At 35.2% G+C, this 18,659-nt stretch overlaps 1 protein-coding gene across 5 annotated transcripts in view; it reads left to right on the forward strand.

The window, feature by feature from the left end:
* SCEL (sciellin) overlaps positions 1 to 18,659 on the forward strand; it is a 77,884-nt gene that overhangs the window by 45,183 nt on the left and 14,042 nt on the right. For all 5 annotated transcript variants that reach the window (XM_082752846.1, XM_082752850.1, XM_082752847.1 and 2 more), the window contains 5 exons: positions 430 to 498; positions 2,265 to 2,330; positions 5,894 to 5,959; positions 7,633 to 7,668; positions 8,855 to 8,926. In XM_082752846.1, coding sequence (XP_082608972.1) covers positions 430 to 498; positions 2,265 to 2,330; positions 5,894 to 5,959; positions 7,633 to 7,668; positions 8,855 to 8,926 — 309 coding nt within the window. The remainder of the gene's footprint in view (positions 1 to 429; positions 499 to 2,264; positions 2,331 to 5,893; positions 5,960 to 7,632; positions 7,669 to 8,854; positions 8,927 to 18,659) is intronic.

An 18,659-nucleotide genomic window follows, 5' to 3' on the forward strand; every position in this document is an offset into this window, starting at 1 on the left:
TACAGCTTCTCTGAGAAACATTGCCTTCTTTCTAGTATTCTGATCTAATTTAAAGGAATTGTTCTGTTCTATTCCATAAATTAACTGTTGCAGCAATAAGGCTCGATATCTTATTCAGTGTATGAATATAATCTTTTAAAAGTTTGTTTTTTTTTCAGTGAGCTACTTAGACTGTTTGCATATTAATACACTAAATTTATATTAAGTCTAATTCTGTTCTAAATGTATAGTGATTCTGATGAATTTTTAATCTGTACACAGGACAAAACAATACTTCATTTTTAAATTTTATTCAAATTGGTTTTAAATAAAGATCTAGGGCATGTTTTACAAATAATACATAATTTATAAGTATTTATTTGTATGTACATAATTTATAAATAATCTGTTGTGTTTTGTTGTTGTTGTTTGTTTTTTTTTTTTAAACAGAATTCCAGGCAGAAGTGATATTGATAACATAAATAAATCTCCCACTCTGAATAATAAACAAAACAATAGGTAAGAGTTTTGGAAACTTTATCATCTAAGTATTACGTATCATTTATCATGTATTCATCTAAGTTATATATATGTATCAGGAATATATGGAGATATAATATGTATATAGCTTAATATAGCTTAACTGTAGGCTTCATTTCACCATCTGTCATCTGGAATGTAGCCATCCATACCTAAGTTATCAGACTCTTTTTACAGTCAGTGAGATGAAAAATAGTCCTTAAGAGGACAATTCATCTGATGTCTTTCAGATGTTTTCTTATTCTTCAGAGTAAGAGGAATTTTCCCCCAGAACTGCCACATTTCTCCACATGGATTAAAACAAGGACCAGCTCAGATTTACAAATTTACATTCATAACAACATAAGAAACACAGTATTTTAGATATAAAGCAGATGCATAAAAGAAAGAACATTTTGAAACCAGTCCAATGTAGTTATGTTCTAGAGCTCTATACATGTCTGTGTGAATTCTATCAAATACAGTTTTTCTGAGGAAGGTCTACATGAAAAAAAAAAAATCAGCTTCATGTTTTCAGTGGAAAATACCATTGAACATTGACCAATGGACAACTTGAGAATCAAAATGTAAAGTATATTTTTGTTGATAGCAAGGCTAACTGATTTTTCCAATTGAAAGCAAACAGAAAATGTAGGGTTTATTTGACAGATTTGCTCTTATCAGAAGATCCCTTTTTCATTTTGAACAGGTTGACGCCAATTTTTCATTTAAAATAAGACAGTACAAAATCTTTGACATGTTATAAGTAAGTCAGTTGTGATGCAGAAGTGGCCACATGATATATCTAACATGTTTCAACATCACTGAAAATTTATTTTCTAAAGAACGTAAAACTCTACTAATTGATTTTTCTTTATTATTTTTATTTAAAAAGTGGAAGTCAAAAAAGCTCAGTTGCCATACTTGTAAAGGAATAAATATATTACTGTGTACCTTCAGCAATGTCAGTAGAGTTCTACAAGCAATAAATTAAAATGAATACCTTTGCTAGTGAAGACTGAGCCCAGCAATTAAATGTCATCTTACAAAGTGCTGAGATTTCACTCTGAAGAGCAAATGAGTATCTCCGGCATTTAAAGTTCAAGCAAGGTCATTTTTTAAAAAAATATGATTTTGTACCATAATACTGGAAATCATAGTGATGATGATGCATGAAATATCATATAAATTGGATTTTGTGTTATTTTGTATGGAGAAAATTAAATATTAAATTATTAAATATTATGAATTCTGAAGAGGGACTTACGTGAGACCTAAATGGTATACATTTTTTTCCTGCCATCCAGTGATAAACAAGTTTTTAAAACTATGTTCTTCAGTTATTCTCATTACATTAAGAATTGAAGAGGACAAGACAACTTTTTGATTAACTTTTTGAGAAAAATCACTGACTTGGAATTTCTGTAGTTAGAAATATGAGGGATATCAGCTCCTTTTATAGGCATATCATAAAATAGAGCAGCATTGACATAATTCAATAAGATACATAAAATTTAAAGTCAGAAATGAGTATCAAGTAAAGACGTAGTTTTAAGCGTCAGAATACCTTACAGTGTTACAAATTTGATATCCTTTGAAGTGTTTCCAAAATTTCAGTTGGCATATGTAAATATAATTAGACCATATCAGAAAGTTGTATCTTGGAAATGAAATGGAAATTTCATTTTTATTCTTGTTTTCTCATTTTAAATGATGCACTTATTGAAGATGATTGACTGAATGAATGAATTTTATTTCCTTAACAGACAATCTTGGACTCCTAATGCATCATCCACAAACACTGCTGCCACTTCTCCAATCAAGAAAAAAAGGTATTCATTGCCACATGTTTTGATTGCCAGAGGATATATAGCACTGAATTAAACCTCAGTATTGTATCACAATTGTACTCAAAAACTTTTTCCTCTATCAAGCTCTAACTTTTTCAGCTCTAACTTTTCAGGAAGAATTCATCTTTTCCATGCTCTTTTTCCTTGGGAGTACTGTATTGCAAGACTGTCTCAGTACAGACAGTTTGCGAGCTCTGTGGACACAGAACAATAGGTGCTCATTCTTCAATGCAGCCCCTAACTCAGCAAGAGTGTGTCTTTTCAGTGTCTAAATTTAAAGAAGTGTAGCTCACACTAATTGCAACCAGCTGAAATCTCTGATGCCAAACTTGACCCTGTGCTGTTTTCAGTACATATGAACTACATAAAGGTTTTCGGTATGTTACAAAGCTAGCTTTAAAAATTTGTATTTCAGATAATATTGTCTGAATAAGAGGAAAAAAAAAAAAAAGGTTTAGAACAAAGAACAACAATTTTTATTTAAAATGTACTGCTGGGGAAAAATGTACTTTCATCACAGAATAGTGTGTGTTGGAAATGACCTTAAAGCTCATCTAGTTCCAACCCCCTGCCATGGGGTCACTGAAGTCATGTTTGCTGTCTCCAATCACTTCTATGTCTTCCGTATGCCTTAATGTGGTTTCCAGGAGGATCTGCTCCATGATCTTACTGGTCACAGAAGTGAGGCTGACCAGTCTTGTAGTGTTCTCTTTTTCACCCTTTTCAAAAATGGGGTATTGTTTCCCCTTTTGCAGTCACTGGGGACTTCACCTGACTGCTATGACTTTTCAAATGTGATGGATAGTGACTTAGCAACTTCATCTGCCAGTACCCTCAGGACCCTGGGATATCTCAGTAGGTCCTGTGGACTTGTGAACATGTAGGTTCTTCACATGGTCTTGAACTTGATTTTCTCCTATGCGGCATAGGACTTCATTCCTTCAGACCCTTTTTATTATTCTGCATGTCCCTAGCCAAATTTAGCTCTATCTGTATTTTGTCTTTCCTGATTCCATCCCTATACTCCCAAGCCATATCCCTATAGTCTTCCGAGGATGTATGACCCTTCCTCCACTGCTAATACATTTTCTTATTGTGTTCTAGTTTGGTTAATAGGTCCTGACTCAGCCTGATTTCTTGCATGTTGTAATTGAGAGCTTTTGTGTCCTAAGAAAAATGTATTTTCTGCTTCTTTATTCCTGAGGGCAGTTTCCCAGGGGGTCCTCTCCATTTTTCCTTTAAACAGTTGAAAGTTTACCTTCCTGAGCTTCAGGGTCCTGACTATACTTTTCCTTGGCCTATATCCCTCAAGATGGTGAATTCTGCTAGGGCACAGTCACTGCAGACCAGGCTACCTCCAGTCTTGTGTTCTTCAATAAGTTCCCCTGCATTGGCAAGCAAAGGTCCAGTAACACTTCTCCTCTGGCTGTGCTTTCAATCATCTGGACTTTGTTTAGAGGACTGGAGCACCTGTTGTACCACGACAGGCTGAGAGAGCTGGGCATATTTAGCCTGGAAAAGAGAAGACTGAGGGGAGACCTCATCAATGCATGTAAATATTTGAGGGGAGGGTGTTGAGAGGATGGAGCTGGTCTCTTTTCAGTTGTGTCCAGCGACAGGACTAGAGCCAACAGGCACAAAGGGCACAGGAGATTCCAGCTGAATATGAGGGGACACTTCTTTACTGTGAGGGTGACCGAGCACTGGAACAAGTTGCCCAGAGAGGCTGAGGAGTCTCCTTCTCTGGAACCTCTTCTTCTCAAAACCCGCCTGGATGCCATCCTGTGCAATGTGCTCTATGTGATCCTGCTCTACAGGGGGGTAGGACTGGATGATCTTCAGGGCAGATCTCCTTCTTCCAACCTTGTCCATTCTGTGATTCTGTGAATATGAAGTTATCTTCAACACTCTCAAGGAGTCTCCCAGGCTGTTCTCAGCTTTGTGCACCACTTTTCCAGCAGATGCCAGGGAGGTTGAAGTCCTGTAGCAGGATCAGTGTGGGTGAGCATGATGCTTCCTGTAGTTGAAGAAAGAACTCTTCATCAACAGCCTCCTCTTGATCAGGCAGTGTGTGGTAAATACCAACCAAGAAGTTTTCTTTGTTGGCTTGATATCCAAATTTCACCCATAAGTTCTCAATCTGTGTGTGGCTGTTTTTTAGAGACAGCTCTGTGCAATCAATCCTGTTGTTTTTGTTTGTTTGTTTGTTTTTGCATAGAGGGCAACCTCCCACTACCTTTCCTTCCTTGCCCATCCATTCTGAACAGTTTATAGAAGCTGATTGCAGCACTCTAATCATGTGATTCATCCCACCACGTTTCATTGATAGAAATCAGATCATAGCTTTCCAGCTGGACAGTGGCTACCAGCTCCTCCTGTTTGTTACCCATGCTGTGTTTGTTAACACAGACATTTCCATTGGACTGTTTAACTTTTCTGGCAGAACCTTTCTGGAGGGCTGGGGAGCATTCCTCACTACTCTAGTAGGTGCATTCTTCCACCTTGTAGCTTGCAAGTATACAAGTGTCATAGCTTTGAAACCCACTGCCCAAGTCCATTAGGTTAAAGCCCAATTCGCTAAGTCAACCAACCTGCCAGTGAAGATTCTTCTTCCTTTCCTAGTCAGGTTGATCCCATATCTCTCCAGTGATCTGTTTTTGCTGAGATGTGTTATGTGATCAGAGAATCCAAAGCCTTGGCTATAGCTGCATAGCCAGGTGTAAATCTGCATGAGTACAATTCTTCCCAGACTCCTATCTCTGGCAATATACAGGAGGCTGTCTCTTGGGCCCCCATCCCTTCACTTGTGCCCCCAAGTCTATGAAGTCCTGCTTTGTGTATCCTTTCCAGTTATAAATTCTGTCTGTGATTTTATTTTCCACATTCCATGTGCAAACATTATGGTCAGCAGTATTATGAAAGTAGAAATTAAAATGTCATTGTCTTCATATTAAAAACCTTAATTCAGTGGAAGTTTATGGTGTTTTCAGCCCAAGTAGCTCTCTACAGGCCCTTTGAATATGTGAAAGGCAATCACTGAACTGCACTGTTTATGGTACAAATGCTTTTTCTACACAACTGCTTGAGTGATAGGCTTGAGGAAAATTTAAAAAAAGACCTGAAGGTGCCTGTGATGCTTATAAGGCCTCTAATACCAGCCTGAATGTGTTTCTTGGGTTGGTATTTGACACCCTCTGCTTTTTACATTCTGTTGGATTGTGTTTTTCAAAAATGATCCACTTATTTTTGAATCATTCATGTTGCAGAAGAGACCTGCAGAAGTCTGAAAATGAGTCAGAAAATACATTTTATACAGTAATTAAAATTACTATGTTATTTCCAATTCCATTCAGTTGTCTGAAAAAAAAAATCTAAAAAGTATTGTTATAAAGTTTTCAAAATACTAATAATTCAAGGACATTTACAGGCATTTCTGTAGCATTGCTGAGATTCTAACATTCATTTGAAGAGAAACAGACCCAAACTACTTTTCAGCCCCATAACATTATACTAATACTTAATAATTTATTTGTTAACACTGACAGACAATCTTGGATGCCTCCCCCTGTTTCAAGTAGTAAGACCACAACAGAAACAGTGGAAACCAAATTGTAAGTACTGATGAACGCTGGTTATTTCCTCTTGTAATTTTGGGGTAGAGTTAATTTCAGGAGGGAGCCAACAGGTCAATTCTTTGAGGGACGTAGTATGCTAAGATGTTGTGGGTAGAGAAAGCATCCCATGTCTAAATACTTGTTTGGGCTCCTAGATTGATGCTTGTCATTGACGGGTCTGAGTATGTGAAGTGCCAGTGATTTGAGGTTACGTAAGTGCTCCCAAAATTTTCTACAATGCTTGTATGCTTTCTCTGATTTTACTTTGGACTGTTCCAGTTAGCTTTATACAAGACAAGTCTGCTATAGAGTAACTAGTCATACGGGCAGGAATCTATTGGTGCTGTTTACTCAGACAGTCGGGCTAACTCTGAGCACTTTTGGTTAACAGTGTGGACATAACCTCACAAAACTGCTTAGTTAACTCCCAGTAAGGTGTCCAAGAAACAGTTCGGAAGAAAATCTCAAGATAAAGTTACTTGCATTTGAATGTTTAATGTTTATTTCTAAAATCACAGTTGTTTCTGGCATCTCAGACAGAAAGGGAAGACATTTCTTGTGTGCACATAGATAGCTCCTAGATGCGAAAGTTTATTTTATTTTAAGTCAGTGCTTAAAAGAAAAGTTTGTTATGTCAACTGTCATGAATTTATCTGGCTTCATTTGAATGTCTTACTGTATCATGGTAATATTGAAAGCATGGGGTGTATCTTTACATGACACCTACCCATCTTCCAGTAAAATGTTGTGATTCCTTCTCAGCACTAATTATCCAATTACTCCTTTATTATACAGAGATGACCAAAATAAAGACATATTCTTTATGAAGTTTTCATTACCCTTGCCATCATATAACACAATGCCATCAAGGATACTTGGTTAAACAGGGACGGGCATTAAATGATTAATTTTTTTATCTTTGAAAAGATCTTTGAAGATGTGTGAACTGTATGAAATTGCAATATTACCATAACTAGTAATAGTCAGCAAAGAAGAACCTTTTATATGCTTGTGAGTTTCAGGAAATAAAGTGTCATGCATAGATGCTAATAATAATTACAATTTTAAAAGGTCACTCTCAGTCTTAAAGACAGCTGCAGTGAAGACCTGTGTCTTTTCTTCAAATATGAGAATGGCCTGTCTTCAGGAAAGGGATTCAGCAATTAAATAATTTTTTTTGGTCAGTTTATTTTTTAATTTGCCTTTCTGATTCTGAGACCTGATTCTAGCATTCTCTATTCAAGCATGACATGAACTTCTGTAGTGCTTTGCCTTAGTTCAAAACTGATTAAGAACACTTTACAGAACCCTTAAAAGAAATTGCAATTAAAGCTAAGGATATAAGCAGATGACTGTAATTGATTTTTTATTTTTTTTTTTGGCTGTGGAATATGTGCAGGAAACAAAACACTACTGATCAGAGTGATTTGCTGGAGAATTTTAATCGAAGAATGATTGTCTTACTAACATATAAAGAATATGATCAGAATTTAGTATTATGCTACTTGGGTTAAACAAGTTATGTTCTACATTAAGAAACAAAACTGTAGTCTTGGAAACAAGGAAAAAGAAAATTAATTGCTGATGACTGATCCAAAATCTTGTAAAGTGCTTCAGTAATGACATTTTGTTGCCTGTTTTCTGAAATATTTACTCTTCTTTCTCTACAGGACCCCTTCTTCAGAAAATTCAAAGGCTCCAACAAGGTACATCTTGTTTACTTTTCTTCTTAATAGATTTAGAAATGCAACACACCCCTGTGCACACTTTTTATTGTTATTTATTTGATATAATGTATATACATTTAATACAGACTGTGTAATTTATTGAGGATGGGGTGGGTTCTTCAGTAGCCAGCGTCCCAGAAGTGCATGAAAAAGATATCTTTCCTTGCAGAACTATAATTATTTTTGTATAGTTTAGAACAGTTAATTGGATCTTTATTGAAATTGAACAAAAAAAAAAAGTAAATTAAAAACTGCTTTACAATTTTAATTCCACAGTTGCACATGTTTTTAATGCAACTATTCCTTTATGCTAAACTGTTGTTTTAAAGTGAGAATGAAAATAGGAATAGGAATAGGTAAGCAAAGTAAAGAAAATAGTAAATTAAATAGCCATATAAATGCATAGGCTTGTAGTAAAAGGCATTAATATAAAACTAATTGATGTACTCATAAGCTTATTTGAGTGTCAGCAAAGGTTGCTCTAATTTTAGAAAATAAATTCATTAAATCCATTCATTAAAGAAAAGTACATTTCACATGGCCTAAATTAGGAAAAGATTACTTAACTAGCTTGTAATTTCATGGCTTGTGATTAAAGGAGTTACAAAACTTGTCACGGTTTAATTGCCATCCTAATAGAAAGATTGTCTAAAGAAGCATGGACTCTTATTTTCAATTGTATTGGCCACCTTCTTACTTTATTATCATTTCATAGTATTCCAGTAGTGACCAATCTGACTGGTCCTGTCAGACCAATCTGACACAAATAAATAAAAATAGGAAAATGTAAATATTTACTTTTTTTTTTTTTAATTGAGTATTTTACTAACTAAAACTTCAGTCTTTACTAGATAAATAAAATTTGTTTAGTATGTAGTAGAAAAGTAATCAAAAATTCCATTATTACTAAAATAATTTTTGAACAGTAAAAAGACTCTACTTTATTACTACATCCATACTAGTAAAACAGCTGGTCTCGGCATATTCATTTTTGTATATATAAATAGGTATAAAGAATACACAAAATGAAAAAAATCTCAAAAAATCCAAACTCACTGTGGTTATGTTTGTTAAAAATATACATCTACAATGATAGCCCATATAAATGTTATAATGCGTTTCCAAATATCTGATGCATTGTTTCTTTTCACATTTTGTATTGTAGTGCTGCTTTTTCATCAGAACAAGTGACCCCTCAAGAATCAAAGACTGATGTGGAAGATAAATCTACAGCAAGGTAAACAGCAGACATGTTCAAAACAATGCTATAGTGTGTGATAAATATGATTTTATGTACTTCATTTTTTTATTTCCATGTTTACTAGCTTTTTTTTTAGACACAGATAAATGCAGCATTCCTCTATTCTACCTTGCTAACTTACCTCAGATGTTTTCATTTTTTATTCTTCCATTGTGTCTAGCCTGCATCATAAAGAGTACTATGTAGATAGTTGCTGCAAAAGAATAGAAGCAGATGAATTGCAGTAATATGGATTATGTAGTATATTTTCTTTGGGCTTCAGTAAATTGTGGGAGCAGTAGGATCTTCACGCAGTTATGTACATAAAAAGTCCAAATGTATGTACTCTAGTGTTAAAATTTTAAATAGTAAAAAATAGCATATACCATTTAGTGTGACAAACAATTATGTTTAAGCAGATGCATTTTTTCTTGTGGTATGTAGTTATTAACATGGCATATGTAGTAATGTATCTTACAAATGTATCTGTGTATAGAATATCTTGAAGACTATTGGTGGAAAAGACAGAAATGTTTTTAAACTGAAATTCCAGTAAACTGTAAGGTTCTCTACTAATGGAGATAGCATATTTTTCAAAACAATCAGCAATACCCATCTGTGGTGGTTTTAGACTGATGGGCAACTAGGCTTCACCATGCTGCTCTCTCACTCCACCTCCTCAAAAGAACAAGGGGAGAAAATACGATGAAAACAAGCTTGTGAGCTGAGATATTTTGACTTAAAAAATTTGTCTTCAGCCATAATAAAGTGCCTGAACATGCAATTAAAAAGTGAATTAATTAGAAATAGATTTCTAGGTATGCACCAATAATTATGGTAGCTCATATTTGCAGTTTTTAACTGGTAATGGTAAGCTGTGCAGGTACTAAAATGAGTTTAGATTAGCTAATTGGATTTCATTTGATTCACGGTGTATAGTTTTCTAAGGTCTGAAGTCACAGTCTGTATTATTTTGAATCATGTCCCCTCCCCTCAGTACGTAAAAACAAGAAAAAATACGTAAGAATAACATGCACAAGACATGTGACAGTGTAATCCCTAGGAAAAAAGCAATGCTTCAGTGAAACATTTTCCAGCCAACAACTGTGGGAAATCTTAGGGAATTAAGTATGCCACCATATTAACTGAGGAAGTCACAGCCATTCACTTCTAAAAGCGTGTTAAAGTCTTACTTAATCCCCACTCTCAATCAGTCGACATTCATCATCCCCCGGTGGCTCTCATTACCATGTCAAGCTTTGTATTGCTCTCCCTCCATTGGTGGAGAGCTGGAGGAATATTTGGTCTACAAGTTACTATGGTAACCTTGCGCTACAGCTATTTGTGTCAGTATGTAAACTATAAGTAGCCTGTAATCTTGGTGGGCAAAATTCCGCCCCCTCTACTCTTGTTATAATTCCTTCAGATTTGGCTGGTGTTTCAGATGTCAGCCATCTGCTACTCATGTGTCAATTTCACAAAACTACAAATTTTGCTAAATTTATGCTAACCAAATATGCATTAAGCAGCTGTCAGCAGAAGTGCTTTTCTTCTATTAAAGATGCCATATAAATACTGTGCTTTTGGCAAAAATGATTGTGCCACACAGGGTAAATAAATAGTTACATGAAAAATATTTGTAGTAATAGTGAAATTTATTAAAAGCAATCTTGCTTCCTTTAATTTAATATATTTTTACTTAGAATGGAGAGATTTTCAGGTCATGCATTTTAAATTTATATTTAATGTTTGTATATCTTTTGTCAAGGATTCTGATGAAGATGTTAAAGGCATAATGGATTAATTTCAGTATAAAATAAATAGCAAATGGTAATTGGTTTTCTATCAAACTAGTCAGTGATAAAAAGAAAAACTCCTGAAAGAGACTTACCTGAAAAGGATGTCAGATACTATATCTCTTTTGGCTAAGAGTTAAGCTTCTCTATGTAGTGTTCCATGCCAGGCCTGAGCCTGCTTCTATTAAAGTACAAAACAATTTCTCCATTGTTTTCAAATAGAACAGTTAGATGTAGTATCTGTCTTAAAACAATAACATATATAGAATATATGGAGGTATAATTAATAAGTGGACATCCACCTTTTGGATGCAGTTAATAGAATAGGTATTTCACCATTTTTAGGGCGTCTAACAGTATACATCTAGTATACTAGTATATGTAAGTAGGCAAGAAGCCAGTAGAAGCAAATATAACCCTGTCTAATCATTATTGTGTATTTTTCAGAGTATAATAGGTTGTCCTCAAATAAGGTCTCTTGGTCTCTCTGTTTCTCTTTTTTTCTCTTTACTTACACTTTTTAGAGACTATATAATACTTCAGCAGACCTGTAAAATGTTAAATGGTATGAAAGATATTTGTGTCACTCAAATGTTGGAAAGAAAGGTACTAAAACAGGAGTCACATAAGCATACCCATAATTCAATAGTAATGACTACAGCCAGATCTGGCTTTGGCTACAATGACAATTTATTTCTTATGGTTAGGAGAAGTGGCTTAAAACTTTCAAAATTGTTTTTGATAGTAAAAATTAATAGTATTTTTGATGATACATTTTTGCATTTCAGTAAAAGGCAAAAACCTTAATTTACTTTCTAGTGACAGGGACCTTCTGCCTCCCCATTCTGACAGATCTGGCTTTGAATGGAGTGCTGATTTACAGCTTTTCTGCATGTTGATATAAATGATTTGCTGTTGCAGAACTTGTGTACTAAGACCCAAACCCTTTATTCCTGACTGAAAAGTTAATGCAGTGTTTGCAGGGTCATACGTATTCTCCAAGCAAAACTGAATAAGTTCTTGTCCTTTCTTCAGTGATCTTTCCCAGTCTACCTTCTACAAAACATCCCGATCAACAGCTTCTTCCTCTTTATTTAACTTTGAAAACCTCAGGGCTAAGCATTACACTGGTTTTGGCACAGTTTAAATTGGCTTTCACAGTTGACTGCAGAGCTCTTCGGTTCCTCAGCCTTTGGTCTGAATGAGGGCTCCTGGCACTGACTAGTGAGCATAGTGGTATAGAAGGAAATGCATCCTGCCTCAGAATAAATGCCACTGTCTTCTCAAAGAACTTCTTTATTCTTTCTCATTTATACATGACTAAGCGTGATATGGAGACAGTAAAGCAACCATAGATGGCAGATGAAAATTCAGACAGGCCCATGATGTTAACCTTTATTCAGCAAGGTACCTGACATGCTTAATATATTCTAGACTAAATCTTAGTTCAGATTTGGAAGGCTCACTTGGCAGCAATTTGTTTCTGTAACCCTAAACTGTCTTCTTCTGTTCTGACATTACTAGGTAAGGGCAGAAATGCCCTTAAGGTTTTAGCCAGATTTCATTAGTGCGGCCTTTACATATTCAGTCATGGCAGAGGGAACAGCTGTAGATCAGATGCTTTGTAGGAGGTCAGCTGGGAAAGATCACTGAAGAAAGAAGAAGAAATAAAACTTGTTTGGTGTCATATTTAGAAAAGTCATTGCTGAACATAGAGATGGGGGCTGCTTGATGGTTAGCAGCAGATTTTAGGAATCATGATCAATATTAAGACCAAGGGACTTCTTGCTCAATATAGCTCACCATGGCCTCTTGGCCTCAATTGACTAAAAGAGACAACAGTCAGCATGGTGTTCAGTTAAGATCCTTGGGCAGCTGTTTTCTCCATCATACCTAACAATCAGCTGAGCACGATAGCAATAATGATGGTGGTAAGAGTATTTTGAATTCCCATGAATTTATAGGAAGCCATGCAATGTAGCTGCCATGAACTCAAAAGCAAATTCTGTGCAACTCTTCTATGAGCATCATTATCTTCTTAGAAAAAGGGGGTCACCTCAGTATTTTTATAAGCCTGCTCATGGCTTGTAATCAGAAAAGAAAGAGAGGTCTATTAAAAATCTTGTATATGACTTCTTCAATATAAGCGTCTTGATTATTGAGGAAGATGCTGATAATAGAGTGAGTAGATGTAAAACTTCATTGAGTATCCTGAGATGTGACACTAAGTGCCCCACCGATTACAGACATTGCAGCAAGTCTTGTGAAATTCGTGTGCTCCTGTTTTCTCCTCCATGAAACTCTACCTACATTGCTGGAGTCTTTATGTGAATTGTTTTTGTATCAGCAAAAAGGAATGATGAAATTATAAGTAATAAGGCAATAAATCTTTCAGGAATTAGGGAACACCTAGACCTAGAAATGGGCTTAGCAAGACCTTCAGGATGAGTATACATCCACTGAATGAGTAGGGACTTGTGACATATTTTCCTGCCTTATACTCAGAGGATGCATAGTTCAAGAATATGGCCAGGGTCTGTTTAAAATTTATTTTCTCGCTCTCTTTCCCAGATGTGTCCAGGATCAACTTCAGTTTGGCCTTAGCATAAGAACAGTCAGAATAATGTGATCAAAATCTTAAGATCTATTTTTGGATTATGTTTTTCTCCATTGCCTTCCAAATTTGCAAATACTAGTGTTAGAAAGGTTTTCATTGCTTTCATCAAACAATCAGTGACATTGCTAAAGCTCTTTTTTAGGCAATGATTCATACATTTCCTTTTTCTATGACATTTGGAACTTTATCTGAATGTTTTCAAGACCAATAAAGTATTAGCTGTGCTTGAATGTCAGGATGGGATTCACTTGCCTTTTCCTTTTTGATGGTGATCTGACTTGTCACCAGATAAACCAGAATTACAAAACCATTATCCACTGAAATAAGAGAGACTCACAAACATATCTGACAGAACAGAAGGACTGGAAAATATTAGAGCTTTATCTCAAGTGAACTGAGTTAGAACTCAAATGCAGAGTGAAAGTTATAGCAAAATATAGACAACTCAATTTCTCTGAGTCCTTAATATAGAGCATAAAAGGAAACAAATCATACTTGGTGGTTACATTATACATTAATTTTGATACCTTTAAAAGTTTACTTACAGAATATGTCTATAGGTCTTTTATACATTCAATCAAGAAAGACGTGAGTAAAATGAGATAGCCAAAAGGAGAATTTTTGTGTAAGTGAAGAAACTTTTGCTAATACTGATTCATGGTCACAGATATTAAGCTTTTGAAAATTAGCTAATTTTCTGAGAGCTTGTTACACAATCCCTGAATAATTTCCCTTTTTGTTTGTGTCTGAGAAGCACAGAGGTTCAAGATATGGCAGAATAGGAGTGTCTGGTTAAAGTAAGCCATAATTTTTGCATGCAGCCTGCTTTGACAGCTTTTTTTAAACCTCCTTTACTTATCTTTGCCAGCCTTTTATTCTGCTGGACTCTTCATTAGTTGTCAAATTTCTAATCCTATTTTACAAAAGGTGCTAGAGGCAAAATAAAAGGCAGCAGCATGAGGCCCACAGTGGCCCAGTTGCACATAGGTTTTTCTGATCTTCAAAATAGGGCTTTCGTGTAGATTCATATTGCTATTTTAGGCATTTTCTGCAAGGAAAAGTTAAAAGCAAGAAATACTTTTATTTTTTTATTTTTTTATTTTTTTATTTTTTTCCCCCTCTGAATATGGTTACTTACAAAGGGAAAAGTAAATGAATCAATAGAAATGTGCTCCATACTTCTGTGAACATTACAAGCACAGCTAGGTCTTAATTTAAGGCTTAACATTTTTAGTTTATAATACATATATTAATTTTGTCAATACTTGATTTAACAAATCCTTTTGTATAAAATATGGCAAGAAAACCCTCTGTACTGCTATTACAAGTCTTTTTTTAATGCAGAATACAAAAACATATATTTATTATCCTGAGTTAGGTGTTCCTAAAAAATTCCAGTCATGTTCTGAGGTTGTATTAAAATATTTCATCTTCTTGAATTTATGAACAAAGAATATAATCTCCTCCTGGCAGGCTGTCTGTCCTGCCTCGTTCTCATCCATTTCTAAAAATACTCACCCCAGGCAGTATGTTTGTAGTGGTGTAATGGCTGTCTGAAAATACTGTGTTTGGGGGTGGCATGCTTCAGAAGGACTTTTGAAAAATGTCAGTATCTGTTACAAGCCACCTACCATATTTGAAAGATATTTCCTCAAGTTTGTCTAAATTGCTCTGTGTAATCCCAGAAGTTTTATGCTGTTGTTTTCCATCATCATCTATATCCTAAAATACTGTTGACAAACTTAAGAAGTATGAATTCAATTCAGCCAGCCTTGGACACCGATGTAGTTTTTTTTTTTCAGATGACAGTTATACCTGAACTGGAAAGAATTCTCCACAGTGGCTTTTCACTGCATGTGATTTTCTGATGTTAAAGGAACTTCTTTAATATATGACCTTATAGGTTAGTCTGTTCCCTACATTAATACTTAATATCTCTTTTAGAATTGTTAATAAATCTAACACTTGGTTATGTGGTTCTATCAGCATTGATGTCCCATGTGTACTATTGCTAAAGTAAATGTCATTTTGCTAAGGACAGCTAGAGAGATTTAAAAAATTCCAGAAAGTATGCCCTATATCTAATCAGATAAATTCAGATTTACCCACTAATTCCTGCAATTAGCCCTATTTTATGTTTTATCCTTTTATAAAGAATAGCTCTCAAACATTAACTTCAGTTGCTAACCTGCACTATCCTTGAACCAGTTGCCTGAAGTTCTATATCCTGTGACCTCTCCTTTGCCCAAGTCAGCTACCTCAAGTCAAAGAACTTGCAAGATGTCAGCCCTGATTGCATGAGTCATGCCAAGCATCTGTTGCATTAAGTTGAAAGTTAGAGAACTCTTACCAGTGCAATAAATTAATATCTTCTAAGGGTTATGTTTTACATAAGAAGTTTTCTACCTTGGGAACCATAAAGCATAGCTGAACAGGTCAGTCAGCATGTATTTTTGTGCTGAAAGCTGCAGCTGCAGTTATTTCTATTCACTTACTAGGCTTTCTTAGGGTTAGTATTCTATAAATCAGGCTGCTTGTTGTCAGGGTGTGCACATGCAGCCTAGACTTTTACTACTTTTGTTACAATTCCTTTGGACAGCAAGTAAAATCCTCCTTTCAAGCCAGTTAGTGCATTCTAATACTCCAAGTATTGAAAATAATGTAGGAGGAATTAAAAAATGTTGCTGGCTGCATAGTCATGATGGTTTGAAGTCTACAGAACAGGACTACCTCATCTATCCCTCACAGGGATTAATATGGCCAGGAAACACATTTCTAAAGTAATGATTCTTAAAGTATTGCAAGCATGTGAATCTATTTTTGTTGTGATTTACAAAAAAGCAGTACGTAAGGGGTGAACTATTTCAGATAAATTTTGTTGCTGTTGTTGTCACTGTTTGAAAACTCTGTAAAAAGTGAACAGAGTAATTTAAGGTAAAGCAAATCTGAAGTTACCCAGGAAGAGAGTTAAAATACATATAAAATTTTAAAAAGATTGGGCTTATGGCTGATCTTGAGGTAGTTTCTGGCTTTGCCATTGACAGAAAAATGTTAGCTACAAGAAGAACGAGAATATAAGTGATATAACTTGCCAGTGTTCTACAATCAGTTTCTAGGGTATTAATTACATTATGCAGCTTTTGATACAAGACCATTATGACATTTTAATACTTCTCTCAAAGATGAATACAAAAAGTTCTTGTATTTGGGCCTTGTAGTAGGAACACATTTTCAGAAAATCATGGACTCATTCCGGTTGGAAAAGACCTCTAAGATCATCTGGTCCAACCTTTAACCTGGTAACTGACAAGTCCACCTCTAAACCATGCTACTAAGTTTTGCCTCTAAGCATTTCTTGAGGACCTCCAGGGACTGTGATTCAACCACTTCCCTGGGCAGTCTATTTCAGTGCCACACAACCCTTTCAGTACAGAAATTTCTCCTAATATCCCTTTCTCTAAACCTCCCCGGCACAGCTTGAGGCCGTTTCCCCTCATCTTACTACTTGGTGCTTGGGAGAAGAGCCCAACTCCCACCTCACTACAATCTCCTTTAAGGTAATTGTACAATAAGGTCTCCTCTGAGCCTTCTTTTCTCTAAGCTAAACAATCTCAACTCCCTCAGCCACTCCTCATAAGACTTGTTTTCTACTCTTCACCAGATCCGTTACCCTTCTTTGGACATGCTCCAGCACCTTGATGTCCTTCTTGTAGTGAGGGGCCCAAAATTTGTCTACAAAAATTTGATTTTTTATAGGAAGGTGTCTTCAATAAATTTATCTGATTTTAAAAAAAAGAAGAATACCCAGGAGATATTAAAAAATACTAAACTGAAAATTGTAAAAAGGTGAATATATATATATAATTTGATTAAAAATGTAAAGTGTATCTATTTACTGAGCTAAGTCTTAAAAAAGCCCATTGGAATTTGGTTCCCCAAATGCCTGTATTCCCTGTGTTCCTTTGAAAATCAAACACAAAAGCAGGGTGCTGTAGGGCACAGATTTGATACTGTCATAGTCTTTCTGTTGCTTAATGCTATGAGTCAGCAGAAGTAAGCAGAAAAGCTACTGACAACCCTGTTGAGTAAACAGCAGCCATGACTGTCTGCTGAATGAACAGGAGCCTATTGATTTCTGTGTTTTTGGTGAATACATGACCCTAAGGCTGATAAATACTTAAGGGTTGCAAGGCACATAAAGATGATAATTGACATAGCTGCATCCACAAAGCTTCAGTAGACTTTATAGAAGACTTGAGATGCATATTTTAAAAACTTGTGAGAACGTAAGGGCATAGAGGATTCAGGAGACAAGTAATAATGTATATTTTATGCAAGCCAGACACACAGCTGAATGCTTAATAAAAACTGTAAAAATACAAGTGAGCAAAGTAACTATCTGAGGCCTTATTCATGACTTAACTACTCATCTTACTATTGCCACCTCCAAATATTGAGGAAACAATATGTTTTCCAATTCATCAAGGAAATATGAGGTTCTTGCATAACTTCATGACTCCATGTTCTGGAGAAAAACTCTGAAAAGCATGAAATCTGTGGTAAAGAGAATTTGCAAAACTCTGTAATATACAGGTTATTTATTCATGGCTGGTATGGAATTCTAGCTAATTAGCAGTAGACTCTCCATGCATTGAGCTGGTTTTGTCTCATTCATAAAGAAATAGATATCCTGATATCTAAGTGAACTTCAAAGCTGACCAACATGACTAAGAAGCAATTTGAAAGGTCTGTCTTTATCTTTCACTAAAATGCTGTTTCATGACAGAACTGTTCAGAATGAAATGTCAGTAACAAGACATATGGAACATTGTTGACTACAAAGTTAAATTTAAGTCAGCCCCTATAGGGGAACATTGTAATATAATCATGAACGTTGTTCTTTTCCTATTGCTGTCTTCTTAAGACAATTTTATTTTTTTTCTTCCAGACCATTATTTATTGTTGTTGCAAGTTAAGGTTACTAGATGGTAATTTCATAGCTAAAGTTGTTGGAAGTTTTTCAGTAGAGGGGTTTTCAGCTGAAAAATGCATTTTCATGGAAATTAGGTGTTTCACAGAAACATACTGACACCATTTAAATCCTTTGAAAGGAAATAAAGGCATTCAAGGATCACCCCATGTTTGGCTTTGATTCTATTAAATGTTCAATTAAAAAGTATGAAAGATATTGCCTTACATTTCTAATAGTTATATTACTTTATTGTATATATCTTTAATGTTGAAAAAGAGAAAAATAATTAACCAACAGGTTCTAATTTGAGAACAATTTTTTTTTTCCCCTTAAATCAGATAATAA

The sequence above is a fragment of the Aythya marila genome (assembly GCF_965140915.1).
Source record: "Aythya marila genome assembly, chromosome: 1".
NCBI classification, from domain to species: domain Eukaryota; kingdom Metazoa; phylum Chordata; class Aves; order Anseriformes; family Anatidae; genus Aythya; species Aythya marila.